The 24,310-nt window shown below is 38.6% G+C and overlaps 1 protein-coding gene across 5 annotated transcripts in view; it reads right to left on the bottom strand.

Annotated features, from left to right (window-relative positions):
- Positions 1-24,310, bottom strand: part of HMCN1 (hemicentin 1) — a 526,618-nt gene that overhangs the window by 262,986 nt on the left and 239,322 nt on the right. For all 5 annotated transcript variants that reach the window (XR_014015141.1, XM_081225456.1, XM_081225458.1 and 2 more), the window contains exons 14-15: positions 16,487-16,600; positions 11,357-11,515 (exon numbers count right to left, since the gene is read on the bottom strand). Coding sequence is in view for 4 of the 5 variants with exons in the window: in XM_081225456.1 (XP_081081582.1) it covers positions 11,357-11,515; positions 16,487-16,600 (273 nt within the window). In the remaining variant the exon portion in view is untranslated. The remainder of the gene's footprint in view (positions 1-11,356; positions 11,516-16,486; positions 16,601-24,310) is intronic.

Below are 24,310 nucleotides of genomic sequence, written 5' to 3'. Positions count from 1 at the left end.
CCCTCTCTGAGCTTTCACAGAACTCACTCTACACCACTCTCATGGCAATGGCTAAATTCAGCCTCTTACTAGACTATATGTTAGACTTTCCCCAGAGAATTTATATTTGTAACCACATTTTTACCTTTTATAGCAACTAACATGGTACTTTGTGCATTATACATGGCTGCTAGATATTTGTGAATGATTGAATCAATATTAAAACACTTCAACAATAACCTTGTGCGTGTGTGTGCATTAAGTGTATATGATGATAACAACATTGATCCAGTACATTTGAACTTGCATTTTTGAAGAAACATGGCAATTTCAGAAGTGCCATTGTTTATTTTTTGAAACTACATAAAATAAAATTAAGTTAAATAGTACAACTGAGCAACATGTTTTTAAAAAGAAGTTATGTACCTGTGTTTAGATTTCTCTTATATACATATAGGAATTTGACTAATAAAAATTAATAGGTAAAATAAATGTATTTAAAAAATAATTTAGAAAGCAGCTGATTGTGTGCTTATCTTACATGTGTAAGGCCTAGTTACTTTTCTCTAGAGTGATACTAGTCATTTATTGCAGAGCCAGCTGCTTGTCTGAAACAGAGAGGTATAAAAATCCCAGAATATGTTAGGCTCAGAGGGTGAACAGGTGAATGTGGAGATAAGACAGAAAATAAATTCCAGAAGAGCAAAAAGATATGCATAAGCCTGGGATTGACTAAGTATTGGGGAGGAAACCAAGCTTACTGACATAAAGAGCATAGCCATCAGTGAAAATGGAGACAAAATGAGAATTTTCAGATGTAAGAAAGCCAAGAACAAACTAGATTTAAAAAGGATAGGGGGCAGAGTCAAGATGGCATGTGGAAAGACACCGAGTTAGCATCTCCCCACAACTAGGGTGCCTGCCGGCAGCTGGTGAGGGACCCTGACACCCAAGGAGATGGGAGGAACCCCCAAGTGAACCAGTAGGATGTGGGGGGACTGAGGGGGGAGAAGAAGTAGAGGCAAGACAGGATTGGCACCCCTGAGGCTGGGGAGATCAGGAGAGGCAGGTGGGAGAGGCCCTCCGGGAGGAGCAGGAGAGGAGCTAAGGGTGAGTGCCCCGCCCACTCAGGCCTGGGGAGCCTGCTGAGCTCCCAGGCAACTCCCCTGCCCCCAAGGCCTCCACGTCCCCCCGGCCACATTGGTCCTGGGGGCATAAGAGGGAGGCTGGGGAGATCAGGAGAGGCAGGCAGGAGGGGCCCTCCAGAACAGAGGAGCAGGAGAGGAGAGGAAGGCATTTGCCCTGCCCACTTGAGCCTAGGAAGCCTGCTGGGCTCCCAGGTGAGGTCCCCCACCCTCTGAGACCAGGGATGGGGGGCACACCTGGGCCACTTCTGTTCCTTGAGCCTCAGCCCCAGCCCCCCACAGCCCCCAGGGCCTATTCCAGCCCTGTGGGTCCAAAGCATAGGTGCTGCCGACCGCTCAAACCTCGCCCTTGCTTAGGTGCCACCCTCCACAGCCAAGGCCTTTACCACCCTTTTTTTTCTTTCTTTCTTTTTTTTTTTTCCCTTTCCCTCCTCCTCTTTTTTACTATTGTGGTACTGATGTACCTTCCAGTTGTTGATTCATCTATATGTTTATTTTTATATTCTTTCTAACATATCTGTTAGTTTCCTAGCCTAATTTTATTTTTCACTTTGTTATTGTTCTTTTTTTATTTCTTTTTTTCTTTTTTCTTCTTGTTGCCACTGCATGTGGCTTGTGAGATGTTGGTTCACGAGCCAGGGGTTGGGCTGAAGCTCCTGCAGTGTGAACTCTGAACCACTGGACTAACAGAGAATAGGGGTATTCCCTGAGACCCTAGGGAATATTCATCGGAGTGAGGTCTCACAGAGGTTCTCATCTCAGCAACAAGACCCAGCTCTATCCAACAGCCTAAAAACTCCAGTGTTGGAAGCTTCAGGCCAAACAACCAGTAAGACAGGAACACAAACCCACCCATTTAAAACAAAAACAAAAAAACACATGAGATGGCAAAAAAATATGTCACAGCTGAAGGAGCAAGGTAAAAACCTACAAGACCAAATAAATGAAGAGGAAACAGGCAATCTAACTGAAAAACAATTCAGAGTAATGATAGTAAAGATGATCCAGAATCTCAGAGACAGAATGAAGGCACGGACTGAGAAAATACAAGAAATGTTTAACAAAGATCTAGAAGAACTAAAGAACAAAGAAACAGAGATGAACAGCACAATAACTGAAATGAAAAAAACACTGGAAGGAATCAATAACAGAATAACTGAGGCAGAAGAACGAATAAGTGAGCTGGAAGACAAAATGGTGGAAATAACTGCCGAGAGGTAGAATAAAGAAAAAAGAATTAAAAGAACTGAAGACAACCTTGGAGACCTCTGGGACGACACTAAACACACCAACATTCGAATTATAGGGGTCCCAGAAGAAGAAGAGAAAAAGCAAGGGTGTGAGAAAATATTTGAAGAGCTTATAGTTGAAAACTTCCCTAACACGGGAAAGGAAATAGTCACTCCAGTCCAGGAAGCACAGAGAGTCCCATACAGGATAAATCCAAGGAGAAACACGCCAAGACACATATTAATCAAACTAATAAAAATTAAATTCAAAGAAAAAATATTAAAAACAGCAAGGGAAAAAACAAAAAATAACATACAAAGGAATCCCCATAAGGTTATCAGCTGATTTTTCAGCAGAAACTCTGCAGGCCAGAAGGCAGTGGAAGGATACACTGAAAGTGATGAAAGGGAAAAACCTACAACCAAGATTACTCTACCCAGCAAGGATCTCATTCCGATTCAATGGAGAAATCAAAAGCTTTTCAGACAAGCGAAAGCTAAGAGAATTCAGCACCACCAAACCAGGTTTACTACAAATGCTAAAGAAACTTCTCTAGGTGGGAAACACAAGAGAAGAAAAAGACCCACAAAAACAAACCCAAAACAATTAAGAAAATGGTAATAGGAATATACATATTGATAATAACCTTGAATGTAAATGGATTAAATGTTCCAGCCAAAAGACACAGACTGGCGGAATGGATACAGAAAAAAAGACCTATATATATGCTGTCTGCTAGAGACCCACTTCAGACCTAGGGACATATACAGACTGAAAGTGAAGGGATGGAAAAAGATATTCCATGATAATGGAAATCAAAAGAAAGCTGGAGTAGTAATACTCATATCAGACAAAATAGACTTTAAAATAAAGACTGTTATAAAAGATAAGGAGGGACACTACATAATGATCAAGGATCAATCCAAGAAGATATAACAATTATAAATGTTTATGCACCCAACATAGGAGCACCTCAATACATAAGGCAAATGCTAATAACCATGAAAGGAGAAATCGACAGTAACACAATAATAGTATGGGACTTTAACACCCCACTTACACCAATGGACACATCATCCAAACAGAAAATAAATAAGGAAACACAAGCTTTAAATGACATAATAGACCAGATAGATCTAATTGATATTTTTAGAACGTTCCACCCAAAAGTGGCAGAATACACTTTCTTCTCAAGTGCAGCCAGAAAACATCTTCTCCAGGATCATATCTTGGGTCAAAAATCAAGCATTGGTAAATATAAGAAAATTGAAATCATATCAAGCATCTTTTCTGACCACAATGCTATGAGATGGAAACCAATTACAGGAAAAACACTGTAAAAACCGTAAATACATGGAGGCTAAACAATACATTACTAAATAACCAAGATATCACTGAAGAAATCAAAGAAGAAATTTAAAAAATACATAGAAACAAATGACAATGAAAACACGATGACCCAAAAACTGTGGGACGCAGCAAAAGCAGTTCTAAGAGAGAAGCTGATAGCAATTCAATCTCACCTCAAGAAACAAGAAAAACCTCAAATAAACAATATAACCCTACACTTAAAACTAAAGAAAGAAGAACAAAGAAAACTCAAAGTCAGTAGAAGGAAAGAACCCATAAAGATCAGAACAGAAATAAATGAAATAGAAACTAAGAAAACAATAGCAAAGATCAATAAAACTAAAAGGGGTTTCTTTGAGAAGATAAACAAAATTGGTAAACTCTTAGCCAGACTCATCAAGAAAAAAACGGAGAGGATGCAAATCAATAAAATTAGAAATGAAAAATGAGAAATCACAACTCACACCACAGAAATACAAAAGGTTATAAGAAACTACTACAAACAACTATATGCCAATAAAATGGACAACCACTAAGAAATGCACAAATTCTTGGAAAGGTACAATTTTTCCAAGACTGAACCATGAAGAATTAGAAAATATAAACATACCTGTCACAACTAATGAAATTCAAACCATAATTAAAAATCTTCCAACAAACAAAGGCCCAGTACCAGATGGCTTCACAGGTAAATTCCATCAAGCACTTAGAGAAGAGCTAACAGTGATCCTTCTCAAACTCTTCCAAAAAATTGCAGAGGGAGAAACACTCCCAAATTCATTCTGCAAAGCCACCATCACCCTGATATCAAAACCAGAAAACGATATCACAAAAAAAGAAAATTGTCGGCCAATATCACTGATGAAAATAGATATAAAAATCCTGAACAAAATACTAGCAAACAGAATCCAACAACACATTAAAAGGATCATACACCATGATCAAGTGGGATTTATCCCACGGATGCAAGGATTCTTCAATATACACAAATCAATCAATGTGATACACCACATTAACAAATTAAGGAATAAAAACCATATGATCATCTCAATAGATGCAGAAAAAGCTTTTGACAAAATTCAGTACTCATTTATTATAAAAACTCTCCAGAAAATGGGCATAGAGGGAACCCACTGCAACATAATAAAGGCCATATATGACAAACACAGTAAGCATCATACTCAATGGTGAAAAACTGAAAGCATTTCCACTAAGATCAGAAACAAGACAAGAATGTCCACTCTTGCCACTTTTAGATTCAACATAGTTGTGGAAGCCATAGCCACAGCAATCAGAGAAGAAAAAGAAATAAAAGGAATACAAATTGGAAAAGAAGAAGTAAAACTGTCACTGTTTGCAGATGACATGATACTATACATAGAGAATCCTAAAGATGCTACCAGAAAACTACTAGAGCTAATCAATGAATTTCGTAAAGTTGCAGGATACAAAATTAATGTACAGAAATCTCTTACATTCCTATACACTAATGATGAAAAATCTGAAAGAGAAATTAAGAAAACACTCCCATTTACCATTGTAACAAAAAGAAAAGCATACCTAGGAATAAACCTACCTAGGGAGACAAAAGACCTGTATGCAGAAAAGTATAAGACACTGATGAAAGAAATTAAAGATGATACCAACAGATGGAGAGATATACCATGTTCCTGGATTGGAAGAATCAATATTGTAAAAATGACTATACTACCCAAAGCAATCTACAGATTCAGTGCAATCCCTATCAAACTACCAATGGCATTCTTCACAGAATTAGAACAAAAATTTTTACAATTCGTATGGAAACACAAAAGACCCCGAATAGCCACAGCAATCTTGAGAAAGAAAAATGGAGTTGGAGGAATCAGGCTTCCTGACTTCAAACTATATCACAAAGCTACAGTAATCAAGACAGTATGGTACTGGCACAAAAACAGAAATATAGATCAATATCTTGTAGACAGATCTATCAGGTACAAGGTAGAAAGCCCAGAGATAGACCCACGCACATATGGGCACCTTATTTATAACAAAGGAGGCAAGAACATACAATGGAGAAAAGACAGCCTCTTCAGTGAGGGGTGCTGGGAAAACTGGACAGCTACATGTAAAAGAATGAAATTAGAACACTTCTTAACACCATACACAAAAATAAACTCCAAATGGATCAGAGTTAAATGTAAGACCAGACACTATAAAACTCTTAAGAGGAAAACAGAGGAAAAATACTCTTTGACATAAACCACCCAGTAAGATCTTTTTTGACCCACCTCCCAGAGTAACGGAAATAAAAACAAAAATAAACAAATGGGACTTAATTAAACTTAAAAGCTTTTGCACAGCAGAGGAAACCATAAACAAGACAAAAAGACAACACTTAGAATGGGAGAAAATATTTACAAATGAAACAACAGACAAATGATTAATCTCCAAAATTTACAAACAGCTCATGGAGCTCAATATCAAAAAAACAAACCATCCAGTTAAAAAATGGGTGGAAGACCTAAGTAGACATTTCACCAAGGAAGACATACAGATGGCCAAGAGGCACATGAAAAGATGCTTCACATCACTAATTATTAGAGAAACGCAAATGAAAACTACAATGAGGTCAGACCTCATGCTGGTCAGAATGGCCATTATCAAAACATTGAGAAACAATAAATGCTGGAAAGGGTGTGGTGAAAAGGGAACCCTCCTGCGCTGTTGGTGGGAATGTAAATTGATACAACCACTATGGAAAACAGTATGGAGGTTCCTTAAAAAACTAAAAATAGAACTACCATATGACCCAGCAATACCACTATTGGGCATATACCCTGAGAAAACCGTAATTCAAAAAGAGACACGTACCACAATGTTCATCGCAGCTCAATTTACAATAGCCAGGAATGGAAGCAACCTAAACGTCCATCAACAGATGAATGGATAAAGAAGATGTGGCACATATATACAACAGAATAGTACTCAGCCATAAAAAGAAACAAAATTGAGTTATTTGTAGTGAGGTGGTTGGACCTAGAGTCTGTCATACAAAGTGAAGTCAGAAAGAGAAATAAAAATACTGTATGCTAACACATAGATATATATATGGAATCTAAAAAAAAAATGGTACTGATGAATCTAGTTTCAGGGCTGGAATAAAGATGTAGACACGGAGAATGGACTTGAGGACATGGGGTGGGAGGGGGAAGCTGGGGCAAAGTGAGAGTAGCATCGAGATATATACACTACTGAATGTAAAACAGTTAGCTAGTGGGAAGCAGCAGCATAGCACAGGGAGGGAGATCAGCTCGGTGCTTTGCAATGACCTAGAGGGTGGGATAGGGAGGCTAAAGAGGGAGGGGAAATGGGGATATATGTATGCATATGGCTGATTCACTTTGTTGTACAACAGAAACTAACACAGTATTGTGAAGCAATTATACTCCAGTAAAGATTTAAAAGAAAAAAGAAAGGGTAGGGCTTCCCTGGTGGCGCAGTGGTTGAGGGTCTGCCTGCCGATGCGGGGGACACGGGTTCGTGCCCCGGTCCAGGAAGATCCCACATGCCGCGGAGCGGCTGGGCCCGTGAGCCATGGCCACTGAGCTTGCGCATCCGGAGCCTGTGCTCCGCAACGGGAGAGGCCACAGCAGTGAGAGGCCCGCGTACCACAAAAAAAAAAAAAAAAAAAAAAAGGTAAGTGAAGCTCAAGTTGTGCTCACAAAACTCAATTAAGATGAGAGAAGTCACCAGTGGTGAAGAAGCTTTGGGAAGAGTGTCAGGCACGAGACAAGCACAAGGTCAGGGAATAAATGTACTGGTACCAGAAAACAAGGCAAATGAGAGTACCAGGCACTAGGTAAGCAGCCAAGACAGCATCAATGACAAGCAAACATCAAAATGAAGCAGCTCCTACCTCAAGCCAAGAAGCCTTTTAAGTACTTCCTACTCCTGAGTGTGACCAATTCAGACTCCAAGTGAATTAACATTGGGTGGATGGTAAACAGATTAACAAAACCAGTGGGAAAGGAAGCAGAAGTGATTATAGTACAAAATGTGGAACTTGTACAGAGGAGCTGCTTAGAGAAGTAGCTTAGGGAAGCTACAGCCCACCAGGTGGTTTCAAATCGCAGCTCCACTATTTCTTAGTCTATAAAATTGGAAAATTATTTTACCTCCCCCAGTTTAAATTTCCCCATGAATAAAAGGGCGATAACATATCCTATCTCACATTGTTAAAAGAGAGAATCATTATTAATCATTTAGCATGTAGTAATCACCCAACTATAAACTATCAATGATCATAAATATTGTATAGTTAATTTATTAAATCATAGTTCTGGAGTTTAATGTATCTAATGTTAGTTTCAATTTTGGCTTCTGCATACAGTCTGTTGGATTTATTAGGCTGGATCCTCTGTGATCACCTAAATATTTGTGTGCAAGCACTTTGAGGACTGCACAGGGTTAAAGCACCGTACAGCTCTGTTGTCACTTACAGGTGGATATGGCTGTGTGCACACATTATTTTGAAAATATAAAAGTTACAAACAGATTGACCATCTTGCTCTGATACCTATTCTATAAAATTATTCTAGTTCCTTTAGTGATAATTAAATCTATCCCCACTATGGCAACTCTTGCATTAGATTAGTCAAACTGAAATTTTCTTTCTTTCCTAAAATGGCTGAACATACTGTTTTGGTTCTACCAAACCACAAAACATGAAACCACAGTCTAAGTCTAAAACATCACCCTCTGTGATGTGGAATGCTGCAAATAAAGTCACTGCCAGGCCAACTTTTTGTTTGATGTAGCCAATCTTCTTCTCTTCCACATGACACCCTTTTAAAAAAGGATGAAAAGCATTGGTAACACTCCCTGAATATTGACCTGAAATGTCCATAACGGAGACTCACTACAAGAAGCTAGAACTCATGAATAACATTAAATGGCCTTTTTATGATTATTTTTGATCTAGTATTGTTTATGTGAAATAATAGGCCCACAAAAACAATCTGAAAGTCTAACTAGTTACATGATATGGATAAAAGCAAGTTTTTCTTCTTAAGTCATAATCTACTTTATGCCCAGTAGCTTTGGAACTCAAATGAATAATTTTATGCACCACTAATAGTAGTACTTAAATTGTCTCAAGCCCTTTTTAAAAAAAAATCAAGTTGAAACAGTGACTATCATATTAAAAGCACAATGCTTAATCTTAAACACTATACCACTATCATATATGCATTTCTATATTATTTTTCAAGACTCAAAGAATCAAAGTGACCATTCAGTTTGTAAAATTAATATTCACCTATTTGATACACGTCCATTAAGCAGCTTTGGAGGAAAAGCAGTAACTGCTGACATGCTGAATGCACATAGGTGATAATACCTCATTTCATCTTTACAACCAACCTATCAGGTAGGTACTGTTAAAAGTCAGGTAGAAAACCCAGTCCCTTTCTAGAGCTCATTCTCTTAAACACTATATAAATTCTAGGGAAAACTTGTTTGCTTTTAAACCTAATAGCAATAATCACAACTATCACTGCAACTATCACTTGCACAGTGCTTGGCAGTTACATCCTCTATCTGCCAGGATATGTAACAATAGTTTTATGTGGACAGAAAAGGTCTAGTCAAACTTTGTAAGCTACAATGATCAGAATTCTAATGGTGAATAAGGAAATAGTTAAGGCATAGCAGAAACATGAATGGTACTGATGTTAATATTAAGTTATTTGGCAATTTTTAACAATGATCAAGGTTACAGTAAGCAAACAATAGAGTTTATATAAGTAGTTCCATCAGGACAATTATTGGAATAAAAGTTAAGGAAGCCATTGTTTTAGAAAGGGTCGTTGAGAGTGAAGACCTTGAATATGAGTGGAGGTAAAACAAAATTCAGTTCAAGGAATAAGGGATAAATATAAAACTTTTGTTAGGATGGTTTCCTATCTACTCCAAGTCACTCCAGCACAGACAGACCTAACCCTTATATAGTTTATCACTAATCTGAAGAGAGAACCTGGAAAGTCCAGAAGCTAAAAAGACTTTCAAGAAGACAGTAAGTAAGCAAAGAAACATGTAAGATGTTTAGATTTTCTACAGTCTTGGAGGGTTTGAGGGTGTCATTCCCTTTTTGCTGGGCTATTTCACTCTTCCTTCTAGAGCTAGACAACTCTACAAGAATATTGGGTGAATAGAAAATATCTGTGCAGGAAAGAGAGAGAAGCAAAACTAGAAAATGTTGAGAAGTGAAACTTCGTATATTTCTTGAAAACAAGAATTCTGTATCTAATCACCCTCTTCATTTGGACCTTATATTTCTAAAAGCATTTCTTGTATTTCACACTCTGCTGGTAGATTCAGAGACCCTCCACCCAGAGATTCCAATCGTATTTCCAAGGCACTTCTCTTAATAACCACAGAGTTTAGTCATGGTTCAAACACATCTTGCTGTGCTCTAGACAGATTCTACAGTGGTCTTTGTGGCCATTTTCAGCTTTGTTGATTCTACCCCAAGGGCATAATCACCAAGAATGCAGAGTGTTCACCAGACAGCCTAGGGGGCATGGGGATCATAAAAGATCCCAGCTGGAAAAAAATTTTAGTTTATATGAAATAAAATACGAAGCTTAGAGGGTCATGATTTTCATTTAAAGAACAAAGTTAGTAGAACTAAAATGTTTTGTGTTAACTTTATTCTAAATAAAAAATGCATTTTCTTTATAGTTCTTAACTTTTGTTAAAAAAAAACAGCTTTGGCATGAAAATCATCATGCATAAATGAAAATACAATTTAATGAAATGTCATATTTTATAAATTTAAGTGATGCAAACATTTGACTTATCTGTTAAAATTAAGCTGCCAGGTTCTTTTTCACATGAAATAAGCTCTGTTTTATTTCATGTGTTACCAAACTGTGTAATTTTATTTTTGAAGAAACATGAGATGGAGAGATGAAGAAGGAGGGAGGGCCAAACTTCTTGAGTAATCTGACTAAAGTTGTCATGCACATGCTGTATCATTCACATTGTGATTGACATTTATTTGTAGTTTGTACTTTGTTTTATACATAGAGGAGTCATTGCTAGTGAATTTTTTTTTAAAAAGTAAGATAACAATCTGCTACCTTTGCTGTCATCAACATCTCCAAATTATGGTCTAGGGCCAAAGTCTAAGTTTTGGCCTCCAGATGTTAATACTTAGGAATTTGGTGTCCAAATGGATGACTCCTGATAGGAAAATGTCTGGCAACAGATGATAGACCAGTGAAGCCTACAGTCTCTGAAATCAAACAACCTAGATTCAAATATCCAGGCTCTGTCCCTCCATAGCTCTTGACCCTGGTCAAGTTGCTTAGCCTTTTTAAGCTTCCGTTTCCTTACCTATATAACAGAGAAAATTATAGTATCTTCCTCTTAGGATTGTTATGAGGGTTTAATGATATAATGCATATACAAGTTCTTAGCACAGTGCATGGTAAACAGAAAAAAACTTGGTACATGCTAACTACCATTATTATATTAATAATCTGAAATGCTAACTGTAGTTTTGCCATTCTGACAAATATTTCCACCAACTGCTTCAAAGTTATTAGTGTCAAAAGATACCAGGTCAATTTCAATACAAACTTGTCTATCAGAGACGGGATGCTTACAGCCAACATCCAGAGTTATCTTGCCAGTTGCTCTTCCGGCATCATTGACAGCAACACACGTATAATCACCAGCATCCAGATCTTGAGTTTCTTGAATCTTCAAAAGTCCCAAGAGAGGGTCAATAATGAGAAATGGTGAGGGCCTCAGCTCAAGATCCCCTAAGTCAAAACAAAGCGGAAAACGTTAAACAGTTACATGTTTACATAGTTTGCTATTGATTTGATTGCACAACTTCTGAAGAAAACGATTGTAGTTTTTAAATACAAGTGTCTTGCACAGTGCAGACACTTAAACAATGTTTATGCAATGAAAGAATGGCGTGTTTCTTGGTAATGAGCTGATTTATTAGTCTGTATAATTCCACAGGCTAATCTATAGTCAAAAATTAGGCCCTAAATGAATTATGTACAAATATTTCCTACCATATATGTACCTAAATGAGAACAAACTCTTTGAAGCTATGTTGGGGGACTAGGAGAGAGTGGCAGCTGTCACCGTGGCTGTGTTAGGTAAGAAGGGAATGGGAAGATGAAGGTTGAAATGAGGTTTCTACCATCTTTGTGGCAGGATGAATTTCAATTACCCAGGAAATGCTTCGGAGACTATGGGTGTTCTTAGTTTGGCTAATGACCAGGTTTCTGGTTTGCTGAATGTTCTCAGTCAGATTTTGTCTTGTGAAAGGTATGAGCTGCCTAAGATGATTCTAAGGATGACTCATGAAGTAGGAACCACAGCTGGCTAGAGAGGGTAGGGAAGAGCTTGCTGAGAGAAGAGAAAGAATGGATGAGGAACTCTTGACAATGGCCAGAGAGGAGTATTGTTATATAAACCTCCCAGGACACCTCTACTAAATCTGTATTAGGCATCAAAGTTCTTTAAGTTGGAGTTAGAGGTTTTTTTGGAAGAAGCAGGCAGGGGACAAATGAGTGGAGGATGGAACCAGATATCGAGTTTGACCTCGGTATGAGGGTAGAGTGACCCAAGAAAGATGAGTTATTTCTGGGTTACCTGTCCCTGCAGTGCCTCAGATCCCCTGAGAACCATTTCTATTTGAAGGCAGGCAATGCCTCAACAAATCTCTAAGTTGGGTTAGCCTTTCCTTAGGCTTCCCTTCCTCCAAGGTTTCCCCTCATCGAAGAATGAATTTTACCAGGATGACAAACACCATAAAAAATTACCTAGTACTGATGTTTAAGTGGCAGCTTAGTGTCCATATCTTTTTTGTTTGTTTTTGTAAAGGGTGATGTTACACTCTGTGGGGATCCTAAAAAATTCCAGGAGGTTTAAGGGCCATTGCCTTAGGGTTTCACAGCATGCCCAGATGTCAAGTCTGAAGAGGTCCTCTCCAAAATGCCATATACTAGCTTAGCCATGTGCCCTGGGACTAAGGACTGTGGAAGTAACTCCCTTAGCTTTTAACAGGCTAAAACGCCAGAGCTAGTAATTCTCTAGGACACTACATAAAGCATCCACCAACAGACTCAGAGCAACAAACAATTCTCCTTTTGTTTTTATAATTTGGGGAGGAGAAGAGGTCAAAGGAGCCATAAATTTAAAAACAAAAAAATTACATTAGCAACTGTCAGTGCCAAAAATAAAGTATTTTTCAGCATTCCAACATTTAAAACCCCAATCATCCTTTTAAGCTTGCTACTGGATACCACGCGAGAATGAGAGAAGCAACTAAAGCCTTGTCTATGTGCCTCTGGGAAACTTTCATAAGTAAAAGCAGATGATGTTGACATAAACTTTCCTCCCTCTAGGGGAGGATGCAATGTGACCAAGCTGTTCATCAAGCACTAAAATGTTTGGACTAAAATGCATTTAGATTTTTGGATTTTACTTCTCCTTTATTTCTTCTGTATATGTCAGAGGACATAACAGGATGAAATAAAGACTAAAAAGCTACTTTTTGCTAGTAGCTTTTTTTTTTAATAAAAGTGTTTAAGGAATAGCAGTAATGAAACAAAATATAAATTGGAAAATACTGGTTATATCAAGTTTGCATTTTGATCACATTTTGGTCATCTCTTTATTTCTACTGAACAATTAGTAATCAAATTATTGAGAAGCCATAGAGAAATACAGAACTTTGAGATGAAAATGACTGAGGGAGTATATACTTTTAATATTAGATAAGATTAGAAGAATGTTTACACACATAGTAAAACATATAAACTTTGCTGACAATCTATTCTAGGATTGAACAATCATTACCATTAAGGAGGATTCTTTCTGCTTTAGTTTAAATTCAATTCTGGCCTCTGTGGATGCAAAGACTAACAGAGAGATCATTATCCCTGACATAAGACCCTTTAAATTGTTGAAGGTTCTTTAGTGGTTCTCAAAAATGTTTGTCTCAAGACCTTTTTATATTCTTAAAAATTATTGGGGACTTTAATGAATTTTTGTTTATGTGGATTATATTTATTTGTACTTCGCATTTTAGAAAGGAAACTTAAAAATTTTTAAACATATGTATTTATTTTCTAGTAACTCATGACATTTTAACATAAATGTATTTTATTAAAAAAAATTTCCCTGAACAAGAGAAACTTAGTGAGAAAAGTGGCATTGTTTCACATTTTTGCAAATCTCTAGAATGTCTAGCTTAACAGAAGAGAGCTGAGTGTTCATTTTTGCTTCTGCATTCACTTTATTGGATATCACATATCATGTAGCTGAGATGAGTGTGAAAAAGCCAAATAACATCTTAGTATCATCAGGAAAATAATCTTGATCTCATGGATTCCCTGAAAAGAATTGTGGGGAACCTCCAGGGATTGCCAACTACACTTTAGCAACAACAGATCTAAAGAAACAAATTCAATTTCTTTACTATTTTACCAGAAATATTCTTTATACAACATTTTAACAGTGTCCCTGATTCTTCTCTGAACCCACTTTATGTTGCTCATTTCTAAAATCTAAAATTTTGGGGGGCATTTGTATGTACGAAACTCCTTTTCTCAAATGGTCTGAATGAAATATAATTTATTAATGAATGATGGTTGCCAAGGGCTGCAGGGCAGGGGCAATGGGGAGCCGCTGTTCAACAGGCATAAAGTTTCAATCATACAAGATGAATAAGTTCTAGAGATTTGCTGTACAACAGTGCCTAGAGGTAACAATAGTGTACTGTATGCTTAAAAATTTGTTAAGAGGGTAGAGCTCATGTGTTCTTACCATAAATAAAAAATAAACAAATGACCACCTACTTTATTCAATAAGAACTGCCTGAAAAAAAAGCTATGAAGAAAAATTGATTCTTATGGTTAGGGAAAGAACTATTCTTTCCCTCTGTGGTTTCCATAAGGTAGGATCTTCCTAACCTTGCTGCTGTCTCATCCCCAGCAGAGGCGGCAAAGAAAGGTCCAGCTGCCTCCTCGTCCCTTTCTTTTTGGAGCCAGTTTGCATGTAGGAGAGTTTGTCCCCTGGCTTTTCTCTTTATGATCCAGATTCTGCTTATGGAATAAATTGCCTGCCTGGGACTGGGAGAAGAAGTGATACTGGGGTTCAGGGCAGCTCTGCATATTGGAGATGAACATCAATTGAAGCAGGTCCTCCAACATGATCTGTCAGTGCTTAATGCCCACATGCTAGCTCTGTTGGTGCGTAACTCAAACAGAGAAATGGGATATGATTTACTTGGCGCACTGAACTCCAATGTCTCTGGTTGAGAAACGAAACTACTAGGCAGTCAATTCTAGAATCTTCCATGTGGTGGCTGCATAGCTCCCTAACTCCTCATTCATCTCTCAAGCCATTTGTGGGACCAAAGCTGACATACAGACTATTCAGGAGCATAGCACCTACTTGGGAGAATAAAAGACTTTCTCTCTGTGACTCAGCTATTTACAGGCAGAGAAATCAGCAGATTCCATTACTTTAAAGATTTTTTTAAATTATTAACATAAACTACTGATTGATATTTTTCTGGATTTATTTAATTAAGATGTGAGTTTGAAACTTTTATCTACTTCATTTGTAAGTTAAAGATTTAAGTTTTTCAAATAAGGAAAATTAGTTTTTGTTGACTGAAACCTAATTAAGAAGCAAATCAAGAAATGCTTTCTTTTCAGAGAAAACACGAAGACTAAATCATTTAACATGGAAAACTATGAAAATGACATTATCTCCTAGTTTCCCTATTTTTGATTTGTATTATTGAAAAGTATTTGTTTTCTACATAAAGCCTTTCCTTTTCACCTCGTGTTCCCTAAGAGTTTGAACCCGAGGTGAATTCACAATTTTGTAATTATGACATCAACCTGTTGCTATGGGAATGTCTGTGATTTAACAAACAGAATCATAACAATAGTGCTTTGTACTATTTAGCATTTTTCATCTGAAGATTAAAGAGTATTTTGCAAACAGCATCTCAATAATCCTAGCAACCTCCCTCTTAGGGTGTTTGTGCGGATTTTTCTTTCTCATAGATTGGAAAAACTAAGAGAAAAACAGAAGCAGGACATTTTATACAGATATCTACTGTCAGCATTTGAGCCTAGACCAGGACCCAAGGGCATTCTCACCAAGGACAAGCAGCACATTACTGTTATTTTATTACAGAATCACAGAGGTAGAATCTTTATATCACAAATGGAGGCAGATAATTTCTATACTTGATATAAACAGCTACCATGCATGATGAAGCTGACCACAAAATACGTTTGTCTTTCAGTCAAATGTCATTCAACTGTAATTTTTGAGGTATGTCTTTATTTGAGCTCTTTATAGAAAGCGTCCTGGAGAATCTAGAAAACTTCCTAATTGTGAGAGCCTAAGCAAAGTGAACTGAGATAAGTGAAGCTATTTTAAACATTAACTGAATATTCTTGGACAATTTTCTACAGGAAACAATCCTAAACTAATAAAGAGAATGTTCAGCTGGATTAGCACAGGCGAAGTTTTCCTGCTTTGATTTTCACGGTCCTGTAATCCACACCAGATGTCAAATGCTGACATTCAGAGTGCAGAATTTTGAACTATCGTCTCTAGTGAGACCATAAGCACATTTTATGGAGCTCCTAAGTCACATAACAAAACAAATTTTTAACAAACCATTTTTATCTAAAAGAGAAAACAATACTAAGTGAACCAGACATGAACATACTTAAGAAATGTACCTTTGAACCATTTAACCTGAGGTGGAGGAACACCAGACGTTTTACATTCCATAACTGTTGTATCCCCAAGGGCAACCAAGAGCTCACTCTGAATTACGATCAACTTCGGGGCTTCTGAAAACAACAAGCATGCAAATAATTAATGTCTCGCACAATGCCACTTACACCTTGTTTATGTTTACTAAATGAACCAATAAAAAAAATATTATTATTTACGTGCTTGTGGCTATCTCAGTTTTTACAAACAGAAATAAACTCTTATGATGTATATGCACACAGATGTGTGTGATGCAAAGATCATCTATAAGGCCAAAAGAATATTAGGAAAAAATAATTCTCATGAAACAGCGTCCAAAAATTTAGGAAATTAATTGATGCACATTTTCTAGGTGATGCACATTTCAATTAATCAATGCACATTTTATACGTGACTTTAAGGATATTCATGTCTATCTACAGAGAGACAGTTGTAGTCTAAGACTAAAATTTGCAACTATAAAAAGTAGAGTCTCCCACTTTTAACGCTATTTTCCCCTTTGATGTTAAATACAGACATTCTCTAAGTTTCTTTCCTTAGCTCTGATTCACCCCTTCGCTTAATGCTTTACTTCATGCACATATTTTTCTCTTAACTGAATATTTTAGGACTTCCTAACTCCAACTGAGGTAGTTTTAAACAAAGCCAAGAGTTAATTTCTCAAAGATCCTGTTACCCCTTGGCTAGAAAACTTTGGTGATTGCATTTCATAATTCCCTAGTTCGGCTTTCAAAAATCATAAACTGGTGCACGGCTTTCTTTTGAACTTCACGCTCCATTACACCTCCTTGCTTATCACAAGGTATGGAGCTACACTGGTAGTCCAAAACATGTGCTATTCCCTCCCATCTTCCTGCTTTTGCTGAAGTTTTCCCCTCTGCCTGAAATGCCCTTGGCCACAACTCTTCAAATCCCACTCATTCTTCCAGGCTGAGCTTAAATCCTATCTCCTTTAAGAAGTGTTTGCAAATTCCCCAGTCAGAATTAATCTTCTCCTCCACCAACCTTCCACTTTTGTACTTATGTGTCTGCCTTATTATATTTATTTACAGATATCCACTCCCATCATTCACACTCTTGAAAAGTAAGGACCTCATGACATACATTTTTTATTTTACATTCCACAGTCTCTAGCACAGCATTTTACATACTTTGGGTGATTACTAAGTTAAATAAATGGGTGGAATATTTTGGTTTCTTCGTGAATGAACCAAAATTCATTTCTGCAATGCAGAATCTGTTTCAACCCCCATTCCCAACTGTTTGTTCCCTCTCCACATGGCTGTTCTATGACCGTTTTTAATTGCCATCTCTAAATTTGAGCCCATCTTCCCTTCTAAACTTATTCACCACATGCCTTCCTCATTTCTATAAATTAGACTTCTTCCCAGGCTTTTAGGTCCACTATTTGTGACATTTTTGTTACCTCCTTCATCTATACACACCACCTACAATTCTCAACCTCTTTTTTTTTTTAACATCTTTATTGGAGTATAATTGCTTTACCATGGTGTGTTAGTTTCTGCTTTATAACAAAGTGAATCAGTTATACATATACATATGTTCCCATATCTCTTCCCTCTTGCATCAATTCTCAATCTTTATTGGGGCTCTTTTACATTCCTTCCTCTCCACTGCCAATTTTACTACCTTACTATGAATGGTGAAGAAAAATGAAAGAAATGGTGGACTGCTAATCATTAATTATTCACAGTTTACAAAATGACACTGAGCATATAACCCTTGTCCTTTATTTGTCTAAGAAAGACCAAAGTGAAAGAAATATTGGGGCTTCCCTGGTGGCGCAGTGGTTGAGAGTCCGCCTGCCGATGCAGGGGACACAGGTTCGTGCCCAGGTCCGGGAAGATCCCACATGCCGTGCAGCAGCTGGGCCCACGAGCCATGGCCGCTGAGTCTGCACGTTCAGAGCCTGTGCTCCACAACAGGAGAGGCCACAACAGTGAGAGGCCCGCATACCACAAAAAAAAAAAAAAAAAAAAAAAGAAATATTGTATTCTATATTACATATTATTAGAATATATGGTTATGTATTATAATAGACTTGATTATATTATACATCTTAGAATGTATTATATTCTACTATATTATGGAATATTATATTATAGGATTGTTGTCATAAAGTATATCTTCAATAAATGTTTGAGTTTGGAGGGGAAAAACTGAAGATGAAAAGCAAAAAGTAATATCTAGATAAGTGACAGAAATGTTGTAAATATTTAATTATAACAGAAATATTATAACGTTTCATATGTATAAATATATTTATACATATATATATATGAACATAAGTGGAAAATGTAAAATGAAAGTTGAGGTGAACTGGAGAGGAGGAAGATGGAGGAAGGGTAAGACACGCAGATCAGCTTCCTCCCAACAGATACATCAGAAATACATCTACACGTGGAACTACTCCTATAGAACACCCACTGAACACTGGCAGAAGACCTTAGACCTCCCAAAAGGCAAGAAACACCCTAGGTACCTGGATAGGGAAAAAGAAAAAACAGAGAAAAAAGAATAGAGACGGGACCTGCACCTCTGGGAGGGAGCTGTGAAGGAGGAAAGGTTTCCACACACTAGGAAGCCCCTTCGTGGGCGGAGACTGCGGGTGGCGGAGGGGGAAGCTTCGGTGCCGTGGAGGAGAGCACAGCAACAGGGGTGCGGAGGGCAAAGCGGAGAGATTCCCGCACAGAGGCTCGGTGCCGACCAGCACTCACCAGCCAGAGAGGCTTCTCTGCTCACCCACCAGGGCGGGTGGGGGCTGGGAGCTGAGGCTCGGGCTTCGGTCGGATTGCAAGCAGAGGACTGTGGGTGGCGGCGTGAACACAGCCTGAAGGGGGCTAGTGCACCACGGCTAGCCGGGAGGGAGTCCAGGGAAAAGTCTGGAGCTGCCGAAGAGGCAAGAGACTTTTTCTTCCCTCTTTGTTATCTGGTGCACGAGGACAGTGGATTAAGAGCGCCGCTTAAAGTAGATCCAGAGACGGGCACGAGCCGCGGCTAATAACGCGGACCACAGAGACGGGCATGAGACGCTAGGGCCGCTGCTGCCGCCACCAAGAAGACTGTGTGCGAGCACAGGTCACTATCCCCACCTCCCCTCCCGAGACCCTGTGCAGCCCACCACTGCCAGGGTCCTGTGATCCACGGACAACTTCCCCGGGAGAACGCACAGTGCACCTCAGGCTGGTGCAATGTCACGCCGGCCTCTGCCGCCGCAGGCTCGCCCGGCACTCCATACCCCTCCCTCCCCGCGGCCTGAGTGAGCCAGAATCCCCGGGTCAGCGGCTCCTTTAACCCCGTCCTGTCTGAGCGAAAAACAGACGCCCTCAGGTGACCTACACGTAGGGGCGGGGCCAAATCCAAAGCTGAACCCCGGGAGCTGTGTGAACAAAGAAGAGAAAGGGAAATCTCTCCCAGCAGCCTTAGGAGCAGCAGATTAAATCTCCACAATCAACTTAATGTACCCTGCATCTGTGGAATGCCTAAATAGACAACGAATCATCCCAAATTGAGAAGGTGGACTTTGAGAACAAGATATATTATTTTTTCCCCTTTTCCTCTTTTTGTGAGTGTTTATGTGTATGCTTCTGTGTGAGATTTTGTCTGTATAGCTTTGCTTTCATCATTTGTCCTGGGGTTCTGTCCGTCCGTTTTTTGGGTTTTTTTCTTTAATTTAAAAAAACACTTTTTTTTTAATAATTAATTTTTTTAATTTAATAACTTTATTTTTTTATCTTACTTTATTTTATTTTATTTTATCCCCTTCCTTCCTTCCTTCCTTCGTTCCTCCCTCCCTCTCTCTCTCTCTCTTTCTTTCTTTCTACTTTTTCTCCCTTTTATTCTGAGCCGTGTGGATGAAAGCCTCTTGGTGCTCCAGCAAGGAGTCAGTGCTGTGCCTCTGAGGTGGGAGAGCCAACTTCAGGACACTGGTCCACAGGGGACCTCCCAGCTCCATGTAATATCAAACGGTGAAACTCTTCCAGAGATCTCCATCTAAATGGCAAGACACAGCTTCACTCAACGACCAGCAAGCTACAGTGCTGGACACCCTATGCCAAACAACTAGTAAGACAGGAACACAGCCCCATCCATTAGCAGAGGGGCTGCCTAAAATCGCAATAAGGCCACAGACACCCCAAAACACACCACCAGACATGAACCTGCCCACCAGAAAGAAAACACCCAGCCTCATCCACCAGAACACAGGCACTAGTCCCCTCCACCAGGAAGCCTACACAACCCACTGAACCAACCTTAGCCACTGGGGACGGACACCAGAAACAACAGGAACTACGAACCTGCAGCCTGAAAAAAGGAGACCCCAAACACAGTAAGGAAGGCAAAAGAAGAAAAAAAACACAGCAAATTAAGGAGCTAGGTAAAAACCCACCAGACCTAACAAATGAAGAAGAAATAGGCAGTGTACCTGAAAAAGAATTCAGAATAATGACAGTAAAGATGATCCAAAATTTTGGAAATAGAGTACAGACAATGCAAGAAACATTTAACAAGGACCTAGAAGAACAAAAGAGGAAAGAAGCAATGATGAACAACAAAATAAATGAAATTAAAAATACTCTAGAAGGGATCAATAGCAGAATAACGGAGGCAGAAGAACGGAAAAGTGACCTGGAAGATAAAATAGTGGAAATAACTACTTCAGAGCAGAATAGAGAAAAAAGAATGAAAAGAACTGAGGACAGTCTCAGAGACATCTTGGACAACATTAAATGCACCAACATTCAAATTATAGGGGTCCCAGAAGAAGAAGAGAAAAAGAAAGGGACTGAGAAAATATATGAAGAGATTATAGTTGAAAACTTCCCTAATATAGGAAAGGAAATAAGTTAATCAAGTCAAGGAAGCACAGAGAGTCCCATACAGGATAAATCCAAGGAGAAACATGCCAAGACACATATTAATCAAACTATCAGGGCTTCCCTGGTGGCGCAGTGGTTGGGAGTCCGCCTGTCGATGCAGGGGACATGGGATCATGCCCCGGTCGGGGAAGATCCCACATGCCGCAGAGATGCTAAGCCCATGAGCCATGGCGGCTGGGCCTGCGCGTCGGGGGTCTGTGCTCTGCAACGGGAGAGGCCACTGCAGTGAGAGGCCCGTGTAATGCAGGAAAAAAAAAAAACTATAAAAATTAAATACAAAGAAAACATATTAAAAGCAGCAAGGAAAAAATGACAAATAACAAACAAGGGAATCCCCATAAGGTTAAGACCTGATCTTTCAGCAGAAACTCTGCAAGCCAGAAGGGAGTGGCCGGACATATTTAAAGTGATGAAGGAGAAAAACCTACAACCAAGATTACTCTACCCAGCAAGGACCTCATTCAGATTTGATGGAGAAATTAAAAACTTTACAGACAAGCAAAAGCTGAGAGAATTAAGCACCACCAAACCAGCTTTACAACATATGCTAAAAAAAATTGTCTAGGCAAGAAACACAAGAGAAGGAAAAGACCTACAATAACAAACCCAAAACAATTAAGAAAATGGGAATAGGAACATACATATCGATAATTACCTTAAATGTAAGTGGATTAAATGCTCCCACCAAAAGACAAAGACTGGCTGAATGGACACAGAAACAAGACCCATATATATGCTGTCCAAAAGAGACCCACTTCAGACCTAGGGACACATACAGACTGAAAGTGAGGGGATGGAAAAAGATATTCCATGCAAATGGAAATCAAAAGAAAGTGGGAGTAACAATTCTCATATCAGAAAAAAATAGACTTTAAAATAAAGACTATTACAAGAGACAAAGAAGGACACTACATAATGATCAAGGGATGGATCAAAGGAGAAGATATAACAATTGTAAATATTTATGCACCCAACACAGGAGCACCTCAATACATAAGGCAAATACTAACAGCCATAAAAGGGGAAATCAACAATAACACATTCATAGTACAGGATTTAACACCCCACTTTCACCAACGGACAGATCATCCAAAATGAAAATAAATAAGGAAACACAAGCTTTAAATGATACATTAAACTTAATTGGTATTTATAGGACATTCCATCCAAAAACTTAATTGGTATTTATAGGACATTCCATCCAAAAACAACAGAATACACATTTTTCTCAAGGGCTCATGGAACATTCTCCAGGATAGATCATATCTTGGGTCACAAATCAAGCCTTGGAAATTTAAGAAAATTGAAAGTGTATCAAGTATCTTTTCTGACCACAATGCTATGAGACTAGTTATCAATTACAGGAAAAGATCTGTAAAAAATACAAACACATGGAGGCTAAACAATACAATACTTAATAACGAAGTGATAACTGAGGAAATCAAAAAATACCTAGAAACAAATGACAATGGAGACACAATGACCCACAACCTATGGGATGCAGCAAAAGCAGTTCTAAGAGGGAAGTTTATAGCAATACAATCCTACCTTAAGAAACAGGAAAAATCTCAAATAAACAACCTAACCTTGCACCTAAAGCAATTAGAGAAACAAGAACAAAAATACCCCAACGTTAGCAGAAGGAAAGAAATCATAAAGATCAGATCAGAAATAAATGAAAAAGAAATGAAGGAAACGATAGCAAAGATCAATAAAACTAAAAGCTGGGGGGGCTTCCCTGGTGGCGCAGTGGTTAAGAGTCCGCCTGCCGATGCAGGGGACACGGGTTCGTGCCCCGATCCCGGAAGATCCCACATGCCGCGGAGCGGCTGGGCCCGCGAGCCATGGCCGCGGAGCCTGTGTGTCCGGAGCCTGTGCTCCGCAACGGGAGAGGCCACAGCAGTGAGAGGCCCGCGTACAGCAAAAAAACAAAAAAACAAAACAAAAAAAACAAAAAAAAAAAACTAAAAGCTGGTTCTTTGAGAAGATAAACAAAATTGATAAACCATTACCCAGAATCATCAAGAAAAAGAGGGAGAAGACTCAAATCAATAGAATTAGAAACGAAAAAGGAGAAGTAACAACTGACACTGCAGAAATACAAAAGATCATAAGAGATTACTACAAGCAACTGTATGCCAATAAAATGGACAACCAGGAAGAATTACTACAAGCAACTCTATGCCAATAAAATGGACAACCTGGAAGAAATGGACAAATTCTTAGAAATGCACAACCTGCCAAGACTGAATCAGGAAGAAATAGAAAATATGAACAGACCCTTCACAAGCACTGAAATTGAAACTCTGAGTAAAATCTTCCAACAAAGAAATGCCCAGGACCAGATGGCTTCACAGGTGAATTCTATCAAACATTTAGAGAAGAGCTAACACCTGTCCTTCTCAAACTCTTCCAAAATATAGCAGAGGGAGGCACACTCCCAAACTCATTCTATGAGGCTACCAATACCCTGATACCAAAACCAGACAGAGATGTTGCAAAGAAAGAAAACTACAGGCCAATATCACTGATGAACATAGATGCAAAAACCCTCAACAAAATACTAGCAAAAAGAATGCAACAGCACATTAAAAGGATCATACACCATGATCAAGTGGGGTTTATTCCAGGAATGCAAGCATTCTTCAATATATGCATCAATCAACGTGATACACCATATTAACAAATTGAAGGAGAAAAACCATATGATCATATCAACAGATGCAGAGAAAGGTTTCAACAAAATTCAACACCCATTTATGATAAAAACCCTGCAGAAAGTAGGCATAGAGGGAACTTTCCTCAACATAAAAAAGGCCATATGTAACAAACCCACAGCCAGCATCATCCTCAATGGTGAAAAACTGAAACCATTTCCACTAAGAT

This window comes from Mesoplodon bidens, assembly GCF_964165515.1.
Source record: "Mesoplodon bidens genome assembly, chromosome: 2".
Taxonomy (NCBI): Eukaryota; Metazoa; Chordata; class Mammalia; order Artiodactyla; family Ziphiidae; genus Mesoplodon; species Mesoplodon bidens.
The sequence above is the reverse complement of the archived record's forward strand: the minus strand, read 5'-3'. Positions and strand labels throughout refer to the sequence as shown.